The 22,125-nt window shown below is 26.2% G+C and overlaps 1 protein-coding gene and 1 long non-coding RNA gene across 3 annotated transcripts in view; one reads left to right on the top strand and one right to left on the bottom strand.

Moving 5' to 3' along the window:
* Positions 1 to 6,695: 6,695 nt before the first annotated feature.
* LOC136076761 (uncharacterized) lies at positions 6,696 to 9,380 on the bottom strand. The gene is made up of 2 exons (XR_010636564.1): positions 9,238 to 9,380; positions 6,696 to 7,732 (listed from the first exon to the last, which is right to left on the bottom strand). It is a non-coding gene; the product is annotated as an uncharacterized LOC136076761 (long non-coding RNA).
* Positions 9,381 to 15,217: 5,837 nt separating this feature from the next.
* Positions 15,218 to 22,125, top strand: part of LOC101238783 (doublecortin domain-containing protein 1) — a 76,030-nt gene continuing 69,122 nt past the window's right edge. For both annotated transcript variants that reach the window (XM_065790196.1, XM_065790195.1), the window contains exons 1-3: positions 15,218 to 16,066; positions 16,281 to 16,415; positions 17,124 to 17,170. Coding sequence is in view for 1 of the 2 variants with exons in the window: in XM_065790195.1 (XP_065646267.1) it covers positions 15,906 to 16,066; positions 16,281 to 16,415; positions 17,124 to 17,170 (343 nt within the window). In the remaining variant the exon portion in view is untranslated. The remainder of the gene's footprint in view (positions 16,067 to 16,280; positions 16,416 to 17,123; positions 17,171 to 22,125) is intronic.

The following is a 22,125-nucleotide window of genomic DNA, read 5'->3' as shown; positions in this document are numbered from 1 at the left end:
CAGCGATTTATTGATAAGCTTAATCAAAAGTAAAACTTTCTTCCTCTGTTTGTTTACACCCAGCGTTTTCATTACAACAGTTGTTTCCTTTCGTTTTATTTTCTGTGGGTGGTTTAAAAATGAAATTTGTTTTCCTTCCTTATTAAAATTATTTTTAAGTTTAGTTTTGATTTGTGTTGGTTTTAATTTGTATATATTAAATACTTTAATAAACAGATAAAGCTTATTCGATACATTTTACCTGAAATAAATTATTTTCTTGTCTGAAACAAAATTCAATAAAAATATTTTGTTTAAAAAACATGTTTAAAATAAAATGCTTCTGTAAAACTGAGGTTGTTTTTTTTATCGTTAATTGCCATATAAATTTATTCAAGTCATAAACCATAATATAAATACAAATAGCAGAGGCAAGAAGACATAATTGGACTTATCACCAAGCCCCTTAGTCTATACCGTAAATATAAAACAACAAAAATTAAAAAACGTAACACTATATAATATAAAACATTTTTATAAAGACTTAATAAAATAAAAATCATCGGTCCTAAAGTCCTATTTTAACTTTTTGTTTTTGTATTGGTTAAAAATAATTTAAAAAAAAGAAAAAAAAAAGAATTAGTACAAAGAAACTATATTACTAAAAAGCATCCAAGCAAATACGCATAATCCTGAAGCTTTCCTTTTACACCAGCATATACCTTGAAATATGTGAATAATTCTTATAAACCATATTTTTATATATATTTAAAAAAAAAAAAAAAAGAATAGAAAAAAAGAGAAAAGTTTAAGCAATAACAAGTGGCACAATCCTTTTCTAAGATCGTCAAGCCAATAATGACAAACCTCTAATTATTGGTTGTTTTTTTTTAAATTTCGCTTACATTAAAATGTCACAGTACAATTATATGCCGTATATATGGTGTTACAATTAAAAAAATTCCAATATCAGCATAATTAAAATAAGAAAAACACTCACATATATAAATATAAGCATTTATACACTTACACATGTATAGATGCGCACATATATAACAATTAAACATAAGCTAGGATCTGAAAGAAGATTACAGGATCTTGTCGTCAGAACCTTATAAAATATAAGCAAGCAAAATAAAGACAAGTATAACATAAAAAAAATAAATCCAATAGTAAAATAATAAATAATAAAATCCAAGTTAAATAACAATTTTCAAAATATTAGAAGTATCTGAGTATATTATTAAGTGAAAAAATACATTTTTTAAAATTGAGCTTGAAAAGATAAAAGGAAGTTGGTTGATCGAAATTCCGCAAGACAATATTATTCCATAGGTGGGGTCCACGAGAAGCAATGCAAAATTGATTAGATTTTGTGTGACAAAACGGCTCATTTAAAAAATGTATATTTCTCATGTCGTATTTGTTTTAGGTTTGAGTTTGAAAATATTATTAAAAGCGGTATTGGATAAATTATTTCTCCATAAATATACAAAACATAAAACTTTAAAAACATTGAGTTCAAATAAATTTAATAATCTCATTTCAGTAAAAATAGGTTTTGTATGTGTAAAACGATCAGCATAGTTAATTATGTGGATCGCATGTTTTTGACGACGATAAAGAAGTTGTGTGGATAAAAGAGTAATAAAGAACTGTGGATAAAAAAGTAATAAAGTTGACATAAGCAATTTATATTAAGGTAGTTACAAGTTTATATAGAATCCCAATGTTTTTTGAAATTTTAGCAGATATATAATTAATGTGTTGATTCCAGGAGATGTTTTTATCTTGATAAACGCCTAAGAATTTTGTAACGGAATCATTTTTTATTTCAATTTCGTCTATATAAAATTGCGGCAAGTTTGTTGGTAAAAATCGCTTTTTTGCATACGAAAGGAATAGTGGTAAAGAGTTCATATATACAGTGTCTCAAAAAATTATCCGACCAAACATTTTTTTAAACATTTTTCCTAAAAAAAGTGCTGTATTTTCGTAAATTTAAATTTTTTTGGTAAACTCAAGATTAATAAAAATAAAAGAACATGTTTTTAAATAAATTTTATTTATTTTAATGTAAAATATGAATCATAAAGTTTTTAGTCTTAAAATAAAGGAACTTAGGTTGTTTTTTATTGTCAAAAAAATATTTGGCGAAACACATTTGTTTCATAATAAATTATTATATAACAAAACAATTATTTTAATACTTTGTTGGGCCTCCCTTTGCTTGGATTACAGCTTCTAGAAGTCTAGCATTTATTCAACTAAAAATTTTGTTTCTTATGGTTGAATCTTTTCCCAGGCTTCTTCAATAGCCACTTTGAGGTTATCATTTTTGGAAAATGACCAATCTCCGTTGATTGGTCATTTTTTGGAATTGGAAAAAGATCATTGTGGAGCGACGAATCTTTCAATTCGTCGCCTGGTTTCGGATACGATTTCTGATTGTCTGATGGGATAATTTGATTCCATAATTCTTTTCAGCTTGCTCAGCCAGAAATGAAGCGATTTTTCTTGATTTGTATAATTAAGATTTTTTTTAAAAGCCGAGTTGTTTGTTATAGAGTAAGTTATTTTTGTTGAAATATTTGTAAATTCTATTAGACATTATTCTTTCTAAAATTTTTGAAAATACCGAAAGAACAGAGATGGGACGATAGTTGCTAATATTTGATCTGTCACCCTCTTTAAAGATAGGAGTAAATTTATCAACTTTTAATTGTTCTGAAAACATTCCTTGATTAATAGAAGCTTTAAAAACTTTAAAAAGAACATGTTTTAATATACCGAAGTAGTCTATAATTACATTTCCATTAATTTCAACTGCTCCTGTTGCTTTGTTTCTTTTCAAAGAATTCAAAGCTACATCAAATTCCTCAAAAGATAATTCAGAGGTTAACCATCAGAACAAATGCAATTATCCATAGGTACGAAGAAATCATTAAAAGAAGCCGTCGTATTTGGAATCTTATTTGATAGGGAAGGACTTATCCCAATAAAAAAATTATTAAATTCATGGGGTATGGCTTGGGTCATATAAACTTATGTCATCAACTTTAATCATCTGCGGCAGAAAACCTAAGCATGATTTTTGTTTTCCAGTAATTTTTTTCATAATTTGCCATGTGCGTTTCAAATCGTTTTTACATTTATTAATTAGTTTTGAGTTTGTTTTTTTAGGCTTTTACGTATTTTTTTTAAATAGATATTTGTAGATTTTATATATTTTTTTGCTAATAAGTGTTTTTGTTTTTAGATATTTAATATATAACTTCTGTTTAATTTTTGACGATTTTTTTAATCCCTTCGTTATCCAGGGACTTTTTGAGCTTTTGTTTTTGAATTTAACAGTAGCAATCATTAAAACTTGAGAAAAAGCTGAGGTTAGAGAATATTTTAACAAAGATTAAAGTATGACCACTGTAATGAAACTATGAATAAAGTAATACTGCGGTATTACTTTATTCATAGTTTAAATATATGACTTGGTAACTAGGTAAGCTTACTAGGTAAAACTGCGATAACTAGGTAAGCTTACTAGGTAAAAAGAATAAATTTTTCTATGTTTTAAAACGTTTATGAGTAACTTCTAAATATATCAAATATATCATCACTTCAAAAACGAATTCCGGATTGAATAAGATTTTGGATGACTGTCCTAAATTTGGCATCTTGTGATCATGCTTAAACGGTTAAATGAAGCAAAAGGCAAAGTATCCCATGTAAAGCCTAAATCACAAAGTTTACGATGTAGTTTTATTTGTTGGTTTTTATTGTACAGTTTTTTATTTGATTTTTTCCGGTAAGCAAGAACTCAATTTTCTCAGTATTCAGTTTTATGCAGTTTTTTTGTGTATATATATTACAAGTTTTAATAAGTTTTTGAAAGCCAGAAAGGATGGAACTAAGAGAGGATGGTGCAAAGAAATATAATGTTATCAGCATATGCTACAACACCTGTGTAATTATGAGTACAAAAATTACTTTGCATATACTTTTCATTTTATTTTGCATATATTGCCTTATAGAGGTAACTTTTGCTTTAAGTTGGGTAACAGGTTTTAAAAACAATAGGTGATTAGAGTAATGACTGTTAAAACAATAATAATTTAAACGGATATTTGTGAAGCTAAAATGTTGAAAGTGTTTCAGCATTTTAATTTCACAAATGTTGGAATGCGATACGAGCAATTGATGCGGAGGAAACTCTTTATTTTATTTATGGTTGTAGCTGTTTAAGTAATTATTGGAGCGAAATTAAAATGGATAGCCTACCCATGTAGTTCAAAATTTAATAAATTAAATGATTTTTCTATATTTTAGACAACTTAACTGAAATTTACTTTGACATTGTGATTAACAGTTAAAAAATCCAGTGCATTTATTTTAAATCATTATTTATTTTATCCAGCTTTAAATATTTATGTTTAATTTTGAGTAATATAAATATTTTTTTTCTCTATATATACTATATACTTGGATATCTACTGCCATAAATAAAGCATAGTAATTACCTCCACGTCTTCGAGCATTTCAAGCAAATGTTTATCTCTAATAGGCTTGTAATCATTTTCATTTCCAGTATCATAGTAGAGGTTTGGCATGAAGATTCAGTTTTTTGTAATTACTTTTCCGAAATAGTGTTGTATATTATATTCCCAATGTAGTTTCAGGGAAATTTCTAAGTTCTTCTTGATTATTTGGAAGTCTGTTTTTTTTTAAGAGTTGATAACGTCGAGTTACACAGAGTGTCGTCATCTTTAATAATGGTAGCCTTTAATAGTGGTAGCCTTTAATAATGGTAGCCTTTAATAGGTTGTTTTAGTAGTAGTTATTATACATATAAATTTATTACAAATATAAATGTCCAACAAAGTTAAAGAGAATTTTTTAAAACAACCTTTAATCCAAGTTGACTGTAAAAAAAAGCTTCATAGTTTTCTACGAAACTTCAAGAAATCAAAATAATGAGTGGTACCTGTGAAAAAATTTAAAATGCTAGGATAGGCTTTTGCAAAATAAACTTACTGAAGCAATATATAAAAAACCCCCAGTTTCAATTCTCCAGAAAAGTGCTACTCAACTCAATCTTCAGAACTTTAAGCAAATCTACGATTCCCTTGCATGTTCTTCCTAATTTGTGAGTCAATGTGTGAACTGATGCTTCTAGCAGCTCCCTATTTCAATATGACGTCAGAGTAACAACTAAAGAAAGTTGTTAGATGTATAAATTAGAAAACTAACGAAAAAGTTATTTAATTTGCATCGAAATACAGCTAAAATTCTCCACAACTAGCATAAACAATTTTTAATCTTTTTACTGGAAAAAACCTTTACAGAGCAAGTGCTCTACCACTAATTTATAACCGCATTTGGACGAAATATATGAGAGCAATCAACAGCAAATCACGCTACACAGCATATACTCTTTGGTATTGCCATACCACTATTTCACGTCATCTGGACTGGCTTGTTTATTATTCAAAGCTAGGTGTTTAGAATCCTCATAATTTAATTCTAAATGAGCAAAATCATTGTGTAGACTATTTGAATTTTTTCCCTATTAAAAAAGCATGCTACGAGTTGGCTAGACATTTTTATTAAAAATAATTAAAAGTGAATAATCTAAGTTAATCACTCCAAAGAAAACCAAAAAACAACTTCGAAATCTGAATTTTGTTATAAAAAGTGTGATTAGACAAACACGGTATTGCATTTTAGGAATTGCTTTCTACAACTGTGACTGCCTCTGCAGTCTTCTTTGCTCAACCTTAAAAGTTAAAGCAAAAACTTTTAACACTTTGTTCAGACCAACACAAAATTAGCTTTCTCCGTATAAACGCTTAATTGCATGTTAAAAAGCTAAATGGAAAAAAAATATATTAAAACTTGACTGAGAGAAACTACCTTACGTAACCCTAAGCCCGTATTCTTTAGACTTAGCTTTAACTGGTTATTTTTACTTTCGTAGGTTGAGCAAAAAACACAACCCAGCAAACATTGTTTTAGTGGATTTGCAGTGAACCTAAATAGGTACTTTTTAGCGGTTCGTTGGAGTTTTGCTCATCGGTTAATTAATGGACCATTAATGGCAGCCACTATAAATGACAAGTACTTTCAATAACTTTCCGATAACTACTTTAGCTTCCGGCTAGCTACTTTTGGCGACTGCCACTAGTGGTTCACTAAGTAATCGATGAGCAAAACTACAGCGGTCCGCTGAAAATGCCTATATAGGTCCACTGAAATTCCACTACAGAATGTTTGCTGGGAAAGGTTAGCTGTTTAATTTTTCATCGCCTGGAAACCCGTAATATCAATACATGTGTATGTACAGTAATGTGTTAACTTTTCTATAAATTATGTGTATAAATTTTATGAAAGTTATATAAAAAATATAAAATGACTTTATTAAAAATTTTAGGAGTTTTAAAACTAATGAACAATCTTGTCATCTATAGCAACCAAGTTTCCATAATAACCATCTAAAACTACTGATATATCTGTCCAAGGACAAGAATTTATAAATAGATGGTGCCTTAACACATTGTTATAGATCAGAGGTGCCGCCAATTACTGAAATTTTATGCGAGTTATAATTGTTAGCGTCTTTTTATGAAATAATTTTACAAAATAAGCCGACATTTAACCGACATTTTTGCAGTGCTAACTGCGTAGTTAGTAAACGTTTTATTACCCGTAAAGTACTAACCTTTGGGATATGTAAATCCATTTTATGTAATATTTAGGTGCTACATGAAGTCCGTATGGTCTTTTTACAGTCTTACTTACCAACGTTGCATGTATGGCTTGAGCTTTGAACCACGGACCTCCATTTCTGAAACCAAAACTCTAATCAACACACCACGGCTGCTCTAATATTATCTCACGTGTTTAAAAGTACTTTAATTGATATGCTTTGTTTAACTTATTTGTTAAAAAACTTTGACATCAAAATTATAGTTTTTGTAAAAATGCAATTTGTGATATACAAATACGAATATTATAAGGTAAAAAGAATTGTATTTGTGTTGTGTGTCATACTATAGATCAATGATAAATTGGACTAAAAACTGTTTGCAATTACTGTCTCATAGACTTAATCTTGTAGGTAATGATCTAAATGATGTTGCGGTGGTACAAATACTAATGGCACTATTAAAGCAATTATTTCATTTTTTCATAAAAGTCCAAAACGGAGATCTTTTTTTACAAATATTCCTCTATTATGAGAGACAAGATGGACAAGAAAGTATAATAGTATTCAAACTTTTCGTAGGAAATTTAAAGATATTTATCATTTACATGCAACTTTCGTTGCATGTAAATGGAACCACACGAAAAATGCATATCAGCTTTATTGTTCAGTGCATATTATTTCGCAGTCATACTCAAACTAGTCAGGCTCTTCAAAGTGATTAAATTGATCTTCACGAAGTCCAACAGCAATTTCTTCAACTGTTTCAGGGATATTTTTGTAGTACAACTCGCGCATATGATTGAAATCATAAAAACAACCTCAAAGTACACAGAGAAAAAATTAACTGCAACAAAAAGACTTTATAGATAAAATTGCTGGTAAATAAAATTTTAAATAAATGTTGTAAGCTTTTTGTGTCTACTAAGTTTACTATATACATTCAATAAAAAAGCTCATACAATCAATGAAAATATTGCTGCTATAGTACGCCGTTACAAATTTGTACTCATCATTACGTTGTCCGTGACAAATTTGTACTTTCTCATTGTTCTACAAAAATATTTTAATTTTTTTTCTTTATTGTAATCTTTCTTAATTTTAACGTATTGAACTGCGGGAAAAAAAAGAAAAAAAATACTGAAAATGTTTTGCCTCCCCAGAAATTTTCTGCGGGCGCCCATGATATATATATATATATATATATATATATATATATATATATATATATATATATATATATATATATATATATATATATATATATATATATATATATATATATATATATATATATATTAGTAAAAAACACTTATCTAACTTTTTCTTCTACTTGAAGTTTCACCATTGCAGGATCATTAGGAAGAGAGAACTCTTCCTGATGACCCAGCAATGGTGAAACTTCAAGTAGAAGAAAAAGTTAGATAAGTGTTTTTTATAATTTATTGCTCTGTTTTTTAAGAACGTTGAGCACTCTATTTGTAAAATACAGTAACAGAATTTATATATATATATATATATATATATATATATATATATATATATATATATATATATATATATATATATATATATATATATATATATATATATATATATATATATATATATATATATATGTAAATTATGTTAGTGTATTTTACAAATAGAGTGCTCAATGTTCTTAAAGAACAGAGCAATAATAAATTAGTAAAAAACACTTATCTAACTTTTATCTTCGACTTGAAGTTTCACCATTGTTGGATCATCAGGAAGAGTTACTAAATCTCAAAAAAAATTCAATTTATAGAAAAAAATATTTTACAGGAAGTTATAAATTATTATAAAAAAATTTTTTTTTATTTTTTTTGTATTTTTTTTCCCGATCTCTAAAAATAGTAATTAAAAATTTTTTATAATAATTTATAACTTCCTGTAAAATATTTTTTTCTATAAATTGAATTTTTTTTGAGATTTAGTAACTCTTCCTGATGATCCAACAATGGTGAAACTTCAAGTCGAAGATAAAAGTTAGATAAGTGTTTTTTACTAATTTATATATATATATATATATATATATATATATATATATATATATATATATATATATATATATATATATATATATATACATATCTATATATATATATATTTATCATATACATGTATATATATATATATATATATATATATACATCATATTTATCATATATATATTTATCATATACATGTATACATATATATACATATATCATATACATGTCATATACATATATCATATACATATATATATATATATATATATATATATATATATATATATATATATATCATATACATATCATATACATGTATATATATATATATTATATACATGTATATATATATATATTTACATGTACATATATATATATATATGTATATATATATATATATATATATGTATATACATATATATATATATATATAAATATATATAAAGTAAAAGATAGTCAAACTAGTAAACAAAAGTAAATCTATTTTTTACAAAATATTTATTATTAAAAATATTTTTAAATTTTCAAAAAACACACTAATACCAAGTATTTTTATATTAATGTAATTGATTAAACTTTAAGCACTATAGGCCTTTCAAAAAATCATCAGTTGTGCTGTTTTGGTATTGTTACAAGATTTTTGTATTAAAAACAAAAATAATTTAAATTGCATATTGTTGCTTTGAGTAACTCTTGTGATGGATTAAATTCTAATAATACACAAGAAGTATCAATTAAAAGTATCATGTTTTTGTTTGTGCAAATGCTTTTCATATGATAACAAAAAACTTTCATTGTTAAGCTCAAGAAAAACAAAAAGTTGGAAAAAAGGTTCAATTACACTTTGGTGGGAACGTTGACAGGTATAAACATGGTTGTCAAATCTATTAGTTGATAGGCCATTTCTTCAGCTAGAAATATGTCCGTTTAATCGTAATCTTAAATTGTTTGTTTTACTAGTATATGTGGCTTGTTTTTTGGATGACAAACGTTAAAGGTATTAAATTACATTTTTGCTGTTGCATGTGATGTGACTTTTTATTTTTCATTAGATGTTTCAAACTTATCTACTTCTTGAAGATAGAGTATGCATATTTTACACCGAATATCTTTGCATTTGAATATGCCAGTCTTCTTATTAGTTGCTTCTACTTTTGAAGAAGTAAGTCTTCAAAGTAAATTAGGAGGTTGTTTAAAAGCTAATACCTGATGAATATTAGAAAAATATTTTTGACTTTTTCATTATGAGATACTTTGAGTAAAAGGTTAGCTTCTAAAATAAAAGGTTGACAATTGAGATTGCAATAGAATATTGTCACCAAAGGAAATATTTCTATAGACTTTTTTTGTGGTGCTAGTCATTGTAGTTTTGCATTATAAAATACTTTATCTATAATTTCATCAGGATAATTACAATCTTTCAACCATGACTTTAGTTCTGTTAAACGAAATTTTTCAATTTCGTAATTAGATGTAAAAACAATTATTTTTTTAGCTAAATTATGAGGAACATTCTTTTTGATGTGAAATGGATGATGAATGTTATAGTTTAAGTAGTCATAAGTGTTAGTTTCTTTATATTAAATGTCTGTTTGAATTTTTTTGTAATTTTCTTTGCCAAAATCGGTTGTAAACTAATTGAATCAATAAATTCAGTAAGGGAAATATCAAATTTTCAGATGTCAAGATGTTTTGGCCAGATTATAAAATCATAATCAATATATCTATTTTACACACCCCTCCGTCCCCTTCCTCGAGACACTTTGGAACGTACGTACGGGGGTAATCTCTAGAGTCTGGAAGTTGTTAAGTAAAAAGTGTTCGTGAATGATTCAAAGTAAATTTTAGGTAAATCTATTCAATATTAGTTTATATAACATGCTTAACCTATTCTCGCCCACCCGGGCAAGGTGCATGCTGTGGCCGCAATTGAGTAACTTTGGGAAGTTTGGGCAGAAAACAACTTTCAGCTTAATCTACCATTTCAAACAAATTAAACTTTATATTGAAAAAGTCAACTATGGACAACCAAATAAAGCTATATCTTAAAATGCACAACAACATATTTACTAGGTTGAGTTAGATAAGCTAGTTTGAAATAGACAGCAAAAAACTTACCAAAAACTAACAAAATTTAATTGACATATATTTCTTTAATTACAATTTCTTTGAGATCATGTTTATTTTGATTAAGACTAGGGGTGTTAAAGTAATGGAAAAAAAATTACTTAAGTAGTTTAAATAATTTTTTTAAAATTACTTAAGTAACTTAAGTAATTTTAAGTAATTTTAGTTTTTTTCCAAACAATGAATTTATTACATCAAATATTACTTTTTTGTGTGATATAGGTACTATGTAGGTATAACAAATCATAACCTAAATAAACTTTCAAAATAGAACGCTAAAAACATAAAGTTTCTATCCATTTATCACTCAAAAATGTACTCAAATTTGTAACAAAATAAAAAAAAAAGTCTAGAGCACTAAAGCATCTTTTTGTAACAATTTTTTTTAAAATTTAAATACAGAACTTAAATCTTTAAATACAGAAACAAAATACATCTTGTTCCATTCCAGCTCACGTAATGCTCTCTTAATAAAAATTATGATTTATAACTTAAATTTTTTATTGATAGTCTAAACTATAATCCCTTTTCAGAAATATGGTAAAGCCAAAAATCATTAAAATGTAAACTAAAAAATTATTACACATTAATTTTAGGGTACAAAATTGAAAATCGGACAACTTTATACCAATTTTTTTAAAATCTCAATTTTTTGTTGATTTAATTCAGAAAAAAATTTATTGATTTTACTTAAGTAATACAAATTTACTTAAGTACTTGATTAGCTTAAACAATTACTTAAGTACTTAAGTTACTTGAAACAGCCCTAATTAAGACTTTTTCGTCAGTGAACACACCAACAAAAAGACACTCTCTGAATGTCTTTTTGTTGGTGAGTTCTCTGACTTATAAGCAATAAAAAATTAGAGGCTAGATAAAGTGATGGGCGAAATAACATCAAGTTACTCTACAAGTAACCAAAAAAAGTAACCAAAATATCAAAAAATATACAAAATAATCTAAAATAAAAAAATAAAAAAATAATAATAGATCAAAACTAAATATTCAAGAAATTAGTTCAGGATTACGAAATACATGGACAAGATGACGTAACACTTAGTCGGCTTGGTTCCATTGTGCAAAAGTAGGAAAAGCTTGAGAAAATATTTAAACGTTTACCACTTAAAAATTAGGTTTTATAAAATTATGTAAAATTTCAAAGTTGAAATGGTAGCACGTTCAAATCATGTATTCAACAATCAGATATAGATTTAAAACTAAGTATAAACTTTAAAGACTCTTTTTGCATTTTTTATTCATTATAATCAAACATTTTTTGAACACACAGCAAAAAAATGCAGCAAAAAAAAAGAAACTTGTATTTTTGATAACATAAAATAGATATATTTTAGGAGCTTTAAAATTGATTTGAATTTTGCTTACATTTTACAAACTCGAATTTTGCTTACATTTTACAGACTCTTTAAAACTTTAAAACAGTTTTAGCTACTATATCAGCTCATTTTCTGGTAAAATTTTTGAGCCACCTTGTCGAAAAATGCCAACATATTTTCTTTAGATTCGACAACTAAAATTATGTTGGACAGACTAAGTAAAAGTCATCACTGAGCAAAGAACTTCTTAGTACATTAAAAGAACATATTATTGCAAGAAAAACGGAACTTTCCAATTTTATTTATTATCTGTTTAAAACTCTAGATCATGATATTAGAAACAAAAACTTTTAATTTTTCACGTAATCTCAACTCTCTGTTGGTTATTGTAAACCAGAAAAAAGTTTGTTTTCAAAGCATAGCTGTTAAGGTACGATCCCCGGAAATTCTTTACTTTAAGATAAAGTTAATTCGATGAAATAGTAACTTTTGATAAATTAATTAAAAACGAGAAATTAATTTAAAATGTAAAAAAAGCTATTTATAATAAATGAGCTACAATTGACTATCAAACTCTCAGGGGACCTGATTTTAACTTTTGAGTAATCAAGAGTTGCCCCTCAACGAAGGGGTTGAAAATCCCCACCCTGGTGTTGCTTCAAAGTATCTATCTTTTCCATTTAAGATTGAACCTCAATTTACATTTGAGCTATTGATGTAAATTAAAAGAAGATGCTGTGCAGAATCCCGGTTTATTTCAGGTATTCCGGTACAATATTACTACAATACCGAATTACTGGTATTGATTTTCCATACCCTAATCTAATAAGTAATCAAAAGTTCTAAATCAATTCATATTTTCTTGATTAATCAATGATTTAATTGATTGGAGATTTGATTAGAGGTGTTTTAAACTGAGCAGGACGTTATCTTGCTCTACAAAATTTATCTTTTTTCTTCCTGTAGCTTCTAACTTTAATAGTAGTTGCTGGCAGCCTTGTTGGAAGCTGTTGAAAGCCTTGTTCGAAGATGCTGAAAAAAAAAAAATTGTTATAAATTTAAATCATAGATAGTGAAGGTAGGACTTTTAAACTTTTTATTAACTAAAACAACTAAAAGAAATATAAACAGCATAATAGTGCTAAAAATCATCACAATACTATGGTTGTTTTTGTTTTTATACCTGTTTGTGCCATTTTCGTGGTTACACGAAAAACGATTACTTTCCGATGATCAATAGAATTAAGTAAAAACACCCCCCTCAACTTTACAAGAATTATGAATTACGCTATTGCTATTTTTACTAATCCGGACTAAAATTAAATGTTTTTTTTTTATGTTCAAGTAAAATAGTATTATTTTTGGAAATTTTTGTTTTAATGTTAAAAAAACTGTAAATATCGATTGAAATTTTTAAAGTTTATAGCAATAATGCGTTTATGATTTTGTGAATGTTACGAGAATAAATATCCTAATGTATAATTCATAAATCTTTAACAATTGCTTTTAATTATGAATATTTTTGTTATTAAATCAATGCATATTTATATTTATATTTTAATGTAGATTAGCAACAAGCTGGTTAAAACAGCTTTTCAGGTATTTTAAAATAAGTTAAGAAAGTCTTAACAAATAAAATTGTTGGAAATGTATATATGATTGTTACGTAATATTCACGATATTGAAATAAAACAAAAACCATTTTTTAGAAACATACAAAATGCTGGTCTAACATTTTTTAATTCAGTATTGCACTGTAACTCTTGTTATCTACTTGTTTAATCACAAGATAAAATTTATTATTAGATGAAACTTTTGAGAATAAAATACTCTTAGTTCAATTTAGTATTTCAAAATAATTGAAATAGCAGTTTTATTTTATTTTTAGTTTAACAAAGTGCTTTATAAATGTGTGTGCATTTGTGTGTGCAATAATGCGTACGTATGTGTGTGTGTGTGTGTGTGTGTTTGCGTGTGTGCATATATATATGTGTGTGTATATATATATGTGTGTATATATATATATGTATATATATATGTGTGTGCATATATATATATATATATGTGTGTGTGTGTGTGTGTTTGTGTGTGTGCATATATATATATACATGTGTGTGTTTGTGTGTGTGTGTGTGTGTGTGTGTGTGTGTGTGTGTGTGTGTGTGTGTGTGTGTGTGTGTGTGTGTGTTTGTAAATATTTTGTGGTATTATGACTGTAGTATTATTTTTGTTGTTTACATTTAAAAAATTAAGTCAAAATATTTAAAATCTTTAGTTCTTGGTTTATAGAAATTTACTCATACATGGTGTTTAAAAATTTTTTTTTTGTGTTGGTGTGCTAAAATCAAAATTTCATTGTATTATTCAATGTAATATTCAGGCAACTTAATAACCAAGTTATTCAGGCAACTTAGAAACCAAGTTATTAAGCAACTTAGAAACCAATTGCTGTGAAATTATAAAAAAAAACAAAATAATGCAAAAAGACAAACTGTATTTAAAATATTACTTGATGTGCATGTTGATTATTAAATCTTAAGGTTTTATATTTTTTTAATATTAACAAGATGCCGTTATAGTGATAACACTAGATGCCATAACAATGATAATGCCATAATAGTGATAATGGCAATAATAATGCCTTGATAGTAGCAATAGTGAGCAAAGGTAAAATACAAGATAAAAGAATAAAAACCAAGAGTATTATAATATTTAAAGTTTAAAAAAGCATTTTTTTTTATTAAATGTTTTGAAGAAGATGAATATTAATTAATGTAGAGTACAAATAATTAATCTAGTTTTACATTAGCAACTATCATTATGTTACAGATAAAATAATAACAAATGAGTTTGAAGTAACGTACAGTAGTTTTATCTAAACTGCAACAATGTTAAATTGTTTAAACATTGTGGCAGTTAGTTTCTGACAGTACCAAACAATCAATGTTTTTATCAAACATTTGATAGCCTAAATAAAGTTTTTTATATTTATATTGTATGAGATTTTAAATAATAAAATTATAGTATATTACATAATATATAGTATATATTATTTAATTTATAGTATATTAAATAATAAAAAAAGGTTAATAATATTATAAAAATTGCTAAATAGAAGAATGATGAGTTAAAGAATTTCAGAGATATATGTTTCAGATCTTTGCAACACAGTTGTCTATAAAGATTCAAACTGATTGAGAAAGATTTTGGTAAAAGTTTATTTAGTTGTTGGAAATTATGGAATGTAGTTTGGAATTATAGTATTTGGCAAAAAAAAAAAAAAAAAAAAAGTTACATATTTAAATTAAAATTCTTTACAAAACATGTGTTTGTTTGCTTGGCAACAAAATACTTTCGTTTGTGGTCTGAGTAATATTTTATTCAATTAATTCACTTTTATTTTACCGAAAAAAAAAAAAAATTTCATTTTCTTTAAAACTTTATATAGAATCTTCTATAATTATTTAGTACTAGAATTTTCTTTAATTTTAAATAAATTTTATGGATGAAAATTTTAGTTTTTCAGAAAATTTTAGCAATCTTTTAGTTATGTGTTTTTGAATTTTTTGAAAATTAAATTTTTCAAAATTATCTTTTGAAAAATTGAATTTGCTACCACGAGTTAAGTATTTTTCAAATATATTTTAAATTTTTTTAACAAAATGATTTACTATTATGTAACAATGAATATGTATTTTTTTCATCCATATGCTAGTAAATTAACAATAAAATGTTAATTAAAATCAGAAAATGAACACTTCAGTAGGGTCTACCCTACCTCGTAGACCAGCTAGTAGCAAACCCTATATCAGTAACTTCAGACAGGCAATCAATCAAGATGCTGTTATTGCCCGATATCTTGAAGAATTTGCAAAAAAAGGAAAAAGTGATAAAAAAACAAACAATGATAAGTAATTGTATTTTTTAATATTAAAAAAAATATATATATTTTTATAAATATAAAATATATATTTAATATATTTTATTTATATATATATATAACTATTAATAATATATTTTAATATTAAAAATATGTTCAATTTTAGCTTAAATATTTAATCAGTATTTTTTAATTTTTTCAATTTATACATGTATTTTTAAGTGTATTATTTTAATCTATTTAAGATCTGTGTTATTTATGAATTCTCCTTATGCTGCTCCATCTCATACAGACAATGAACTTTTTAAAGTCAACAAAAAATATGCACCGAATCCACCAAAGAAAGGAAGACCTATATCTGCACCAGTTTATAAAATTGGGTAAGTTTAACACTGAATGCAACACCTTGAATGCAACACCGTTAGTTTAATGATTTCACACTTATATAACACACCTGTACATCAAAACACAATTATTATTTTTTACTATTTAATTTATAAAATAAGTCTTTCAATCTTGTTGGTTTATTTTATTTTAAATTACATTTTAATTAAAATATGGAGAAGTTTATTTTTAAAACATGATTTGGAACAATTTTGTTTTTATGTACTGCTTTAAATATTATTTCATTAAAAAAAGCAATTTGCGAATGAAAGTGCACTTTGTTAATAACCTTTTTATTTGTTTTATTTACTTTATTAATAACTTTTTTATTTGTAATTTTAATTTGTAACTTTTTAAAGCTTAAAAGCTTTTTTTATGTTATTTGTTATTATTAGTTTTTTTTGTAGCCATTATTGTATTTTTTTAAGCTACTTAAATTTTTAATTTAAGTTAGCGCATTTAAAAATACAAAATTGCTCATTTTGTATTTTTAAAAATCATTCATTTAAGAGTTATAAAGAGTTTATTTAATAAGTTTTTTTAGTTATTATTGTTCTTGTTAATGTTATTATTATTACTATTTATAATTAATTATAGTTTTTTATTTAATAAGTTTTTTTATAGTTATTATTGTTCTTGTTGATGTTATTATTATTACTATTTATAATTAATTATAGCTTTTTATTTAATAAGTTTTTTTTTAGAACTGTAAATTGGAATGCATTTGATGATAGTCCTTCTTCAATGGCTTGTGAGGGTTTTTTTAAATTTATTTAAAAATTTTTTTAAATTATTAAAAAAATATATTTTAAATGTGTTCCTAATGGATCATCCATAAATTACGTAACACAAAACTTATTTAAAAAATATAAGTTGGAGATCATTTTGCTTTTTTGCGTTGCGGTTTTTGCTGGACTTAAAAGGTTGTTATATACTTGGTTGTATTAAAGACTCTGCGCTGGAAAACTTTTAATCTTTGTCTTTTGTCTATAAATTTAATTTTGCATTATGTAATTTATGAATAATCCTTTAGTAGCATAAATCAATTTTTAAAATGTTTTAAACTAATTAAAAACGTTAAAATAAATTTTGTGACTTTCTGACTGTGACTTTCTGACTACTTGATGAGATTCATAACAACTTTACTAGTTTTAGACTTTTTTTTTTTTGTTATTCACCTCCTCAAGGCTGATAAAGCCACTACAGATGAGGAGGCTACTTAATAGTGGTTATAACCCTCTCTCAACTCTATAACTTCAAAACACGAACCTTGACGAACAAGGTCGCTGTGCGGAGAAACAAGTTGAGCGCGGTACTACCAGGGACGTGATAGGGATCGAATTTTATGATAGATCAATAGTTGTTATGGTTACCCGATGAATAAAATTTACTCTTAAAATTATATACACTTATCAATCTTAAAGTTTTATTTATTGAAGTTTAGAAATATCAATAATTAATAAAAATATAAATAAGTTCAGAAATACTTAGAACTTCTTTTTTTTAAAGAAATTCAATTCCAACAAGGCAGCAAGAAAAATTGTAAATTAATTGAATACAGGATTTCAAAAAAAAAAGAATCCAAATCACAAACATTCAAAAAAAAAAGAATCCAAATCACAAACGTTCAAAAAAAATAAAAATCCAAATCACAAACATTCAAGAAAAAAAACTACATAAACAAAAGTTTTTTGAAGAAACAGTTAGACTTAGCTTGATGAAATTTGCACGTGACCGAATTTTAGTTGGAATGTTACAATAAACAATAGCTTGGTTGAGCATCAAACATGGTAATATTTGTGATAAAGAGAATTTTGTAACAATAAAGCAAAAGCTTGAGCTTTGCTAATTTCCATGTCAATGTACTTTGCTAATTCCATGTCAAATTACCCAGAAATTTTTAAAAATGTCACCCTATATCTTTTTGCTGATTTTTACACAGTTGAGAGTACTTAGTAAAATATGTGAAATTATTACACCTCATTCTATTTTCATTGATCTTTCAAAAAAGATCAATGACCCCAGTGTTCTGGCCCTCTGGCAGATGACCAGAGGGCCAGGACACTGGGGGAAATGCCCCACTTTTCTCATAAAAAATTTTTTTTTTGCATTTTCAATAAAGTAAAGGTTACTTTGAAAAAATTGTTTTCAAAAAAATTTTTTAGTATATAATTGTTTCATTTGGTTTTTGAATATTTTGTATTCAATGATCTTTCTTATCTATATGTCTATAATATTTTTGATTTGCAAGTATATGGATTAAAATCATTCATCCATCAAATATCATGGTTTTAACATAATTTGTAATTTAAATCTTTTTGAATTGAAAAGAAATTAGACAGAACAACAATGATCTGTCAAAGAACAACAATTGAAGTATACAATTCAAGATCTTATCAAAGGCAATAAAATAATTAACAGCTCATTCCTACATTGCAAAATGCCAAGCAAGATGCCTTAAAAAACAAAAAGAAAAGTTGATAAAAGACTGTATTGTCTAAGTTGATTTTGCAGAAAACTATATATTTGTGATTCAAGATGAAATTCAAAGTTAGCATTGGTTCTAAAGTCAATGCAAGTTTCACCCCATTGTCCTTTATTTATTAAACAAAAATGACCAGCCTAAAAAAAAATCATTTTGCTTTATGTCAGAAGTTATAGAGAATGACATTGGTTTTGTGTACGAAGTTCAGACACAATTATATAAAAGAAAATCATCCTATGATTTCTAAGATTCTTTATTTTTTAGATGGTTGTGCTGCACAGTATAAAAACTTAAAAAAAGTTTATAATATCTGTTTCCATAAAGATAATTTTGACATTGATGCAGAGTGGAAATTTTTTTTGCCACAAGACATGACAAGTCACCATGTGATGGTATTGGTGGCGCTGTAAAATGATTAACAGCAAATGCATGTCCATTTATTTTTTAATTATTAATAAAAGACTGTTAGAATTGCACACCACTTTGAAAAAGCGTTCTCAGCTAAGTAGAACAATTCCTGGAACTAGTAGCTATCAATTTAACCCCGGATCTATAGATTCTGTTAGCTTTAAACCAACAAGTGAAGTTTTAATAAAACAGGCATGTTTTCTTTTTCTGGTATTCAAAGTATTCAACCTAATCAGCTAATTAACATCAATGCATTGAAATTTGGTTAATTTATTATGTGTAAATATGATACGTTTTATTGGATTAGTATGATAAATGAAATTGACAATATTGAGCAAGATGTTATGGTAACATTTATGCACCTGCATGGTCCTTTTAACAAACTTTTCTTGTCATCTAGAGCAGTTGAGTGTTGGGCTCCAAAATAGTCTGAAAATTGTCTATCAAAATAGATTCCACTACAAAAAAGTGTGGCACTTGCCCCAGTCCCCCCTAATGTCTTGGGGCCCTGAAAACTATTTTAACATGCACATTCATTGACACTACAGAAAGGCCAAAAATTTCAGAGCTCCAGCTAGTTTGGAAGATAATGGATAATCAATTGCAATATTCTGCTACAAAAAGGTGGAGGTTGTGCGCCATATACTTGCGGATCAAAATTTTTATATTTATTGAAAGATCAATGAATATATAATAATGTGAAATATATATTTTGTTGATATCATCAAGGCCACATGGATTTCTTGAGTATTAAAAACAGGAATATAAAAAAATTGCCTAAATTTATTTAAATTGATTATTACAGGTATTTAGTATTAATTTTTTTACACTTCTGATCAATTCATTTGACAACCCCAACTGTAGCTAGTTATAACTTTTAAGTAAAAAAATAAAATACTTTTAAAGTTATGTGACTTAAAATTTTAAAATAAATGTTGCAAATCTAATTAGACAAGAGGGAACTAGGCAATATCTGCTAAAAGCAAAACGATCACGATTCAGGATTTATCAGGAGCCAGAGGCTAAAATTTTCAAGGAGTTCTTATTTTACTAAGCTCTCTCAGCTGTATAAAAATCAGCAAAATCTGAGATGTATGGTGACATGACCTGGGTCATTTGACACTGGGAATTACCCTCTAGCAACATTTAAAATTGATTTTTGGATTTTTTCTAAAATAGAGAAGGTCTAACTAGAAGAACCAGCCTAAATATGAAAACATTCATTTGGGTGAGAGAGATTAATAGAGGTAGAAAATGTAACTATGATGTAAATGTAAGTAAAAAAAATAAAAGCATGATAAAGAAAGACAACTTTAGCAGATGTTAACTTTGCAATAGATTGTTTCAGTATGTATGATGTCAATTGTGAATGATAATCAGAGAAGACTCTGTAAAAGTGTTGCCATATATAATTACTGCATACATAATTAGAAATATATACATATATTTCATGCATATTTAAAAAAAAAGCAATACTGAGACAATTATTAGCAGTAACTGAATTTTGTTTGAACTAAAGTTCACCAACCACTGCAAGCCCCAAACTGTCACAGAAGATCGATTAGATTCCATAGCGGCTGATTGTTTTAAGCAATCAAAAAGTGGTTACTTTTTGTCAGGGTATAAAATCAAGCTTGGACAGGAATGGCATGCGATTGAACACTATTGCTGACCACACCAATGATTTTTTTTTTTGTTGACAACTTGACCACGACTGTTGACCACGAAATGTTTTGATGATTTATAATTTCAGAATTGCATTGAAAAAGAAACTCTAAGCTAAAGTTAAACTAGGAAAAAAATTTTAACTCGAAGCAAAAATTACTTCTAGTTATGCTTTTATGTTGCGTTGGAAATAAGTTACTTTAAAACTTATCATTTGAAATGTTTTATTAAAGTAACGCAAAATGCATTTTACAAAGTACTTCTAATGGTTGTTTAATAAATGAACAAATTTTATTTATATTATTGAAAAGTGAAATTAAATTATTGATAAGAAAAAAATATAATATTTTTAGATTGTATACCATAAAATCGCCTGAGTTTGGTTACCATGTAATTTCGGTCATTTAAGAAAAAATATAAAAAAACTATGCTAAACTCAAATTTTACAATTTTTTTTTTCTCTAATAGTATTTGTAATTAGTTCGTAAATATGAATCTATAAAAAAAAAAAAATGTTTAAATGCAACCTGCTGAAATAATTCTTTAGCAAAACAACAATTTGAAAAAATGCATACTATTAAAATCAGCAAGTTATAAAAATAAGCAAATTATTAATATAAATGATTATATTTAATCTTAGTTTTATCAAGAATCACCAAATTAATTATATTTACAAAAAAAAATTACTAATTTTTGAAAGTCAACTAGTTTTTTTAAAAAAATTAGCGAAATTTTGAAATACGCTAGCTTTAGTCATTCACAGATAAACAACGAAGGAGATAATTAGCAGTAATATTGTGAAGTGTTGATAAGTGTTACGAAATTAAGCTTTATTGGTAACTTTACCTGCAAATTTACCAGTAAATTTTCACATTTTTATAATGGATACACACCATGGTATTTTATTTGAATAAAAAATTTGTTCATAGTTTCAAAAATAACTGACTGTTCTTTGAGTTCTAAAAAATATCAAGCTTTTGACATTTTTTTTTGAGATAAAAACTACAGCTCAAAGACAATTATGGATTGTCGTTGTGAATCCTGTTGTGTGGATCTTGGTGTTCTACTATGGTCAATGATACGTACAAGAATTGCCAATAAACATACAAAGCTCATTTAAAGCAAATTAGTGTTTTTTTTCTTAATTG

This window comes from Hydra vulgaris, chromosome 02 (genome assembly GCF_038396675.1).
Source record: "Hydra vulgaris chromosome 02, alternate assembly HydraT2T_AEP".
Classification (NCBI taxonomy): domain Eukaryota; kingdom Metazoa; phylum Cnidaria; class Hydrozoa; order Anthoathecata; family Hydridae; genus Hydra; species Hydra vulgaris.
This window is presented reverse-complemented; position numbering and strand designations above follow the sequence as displayed.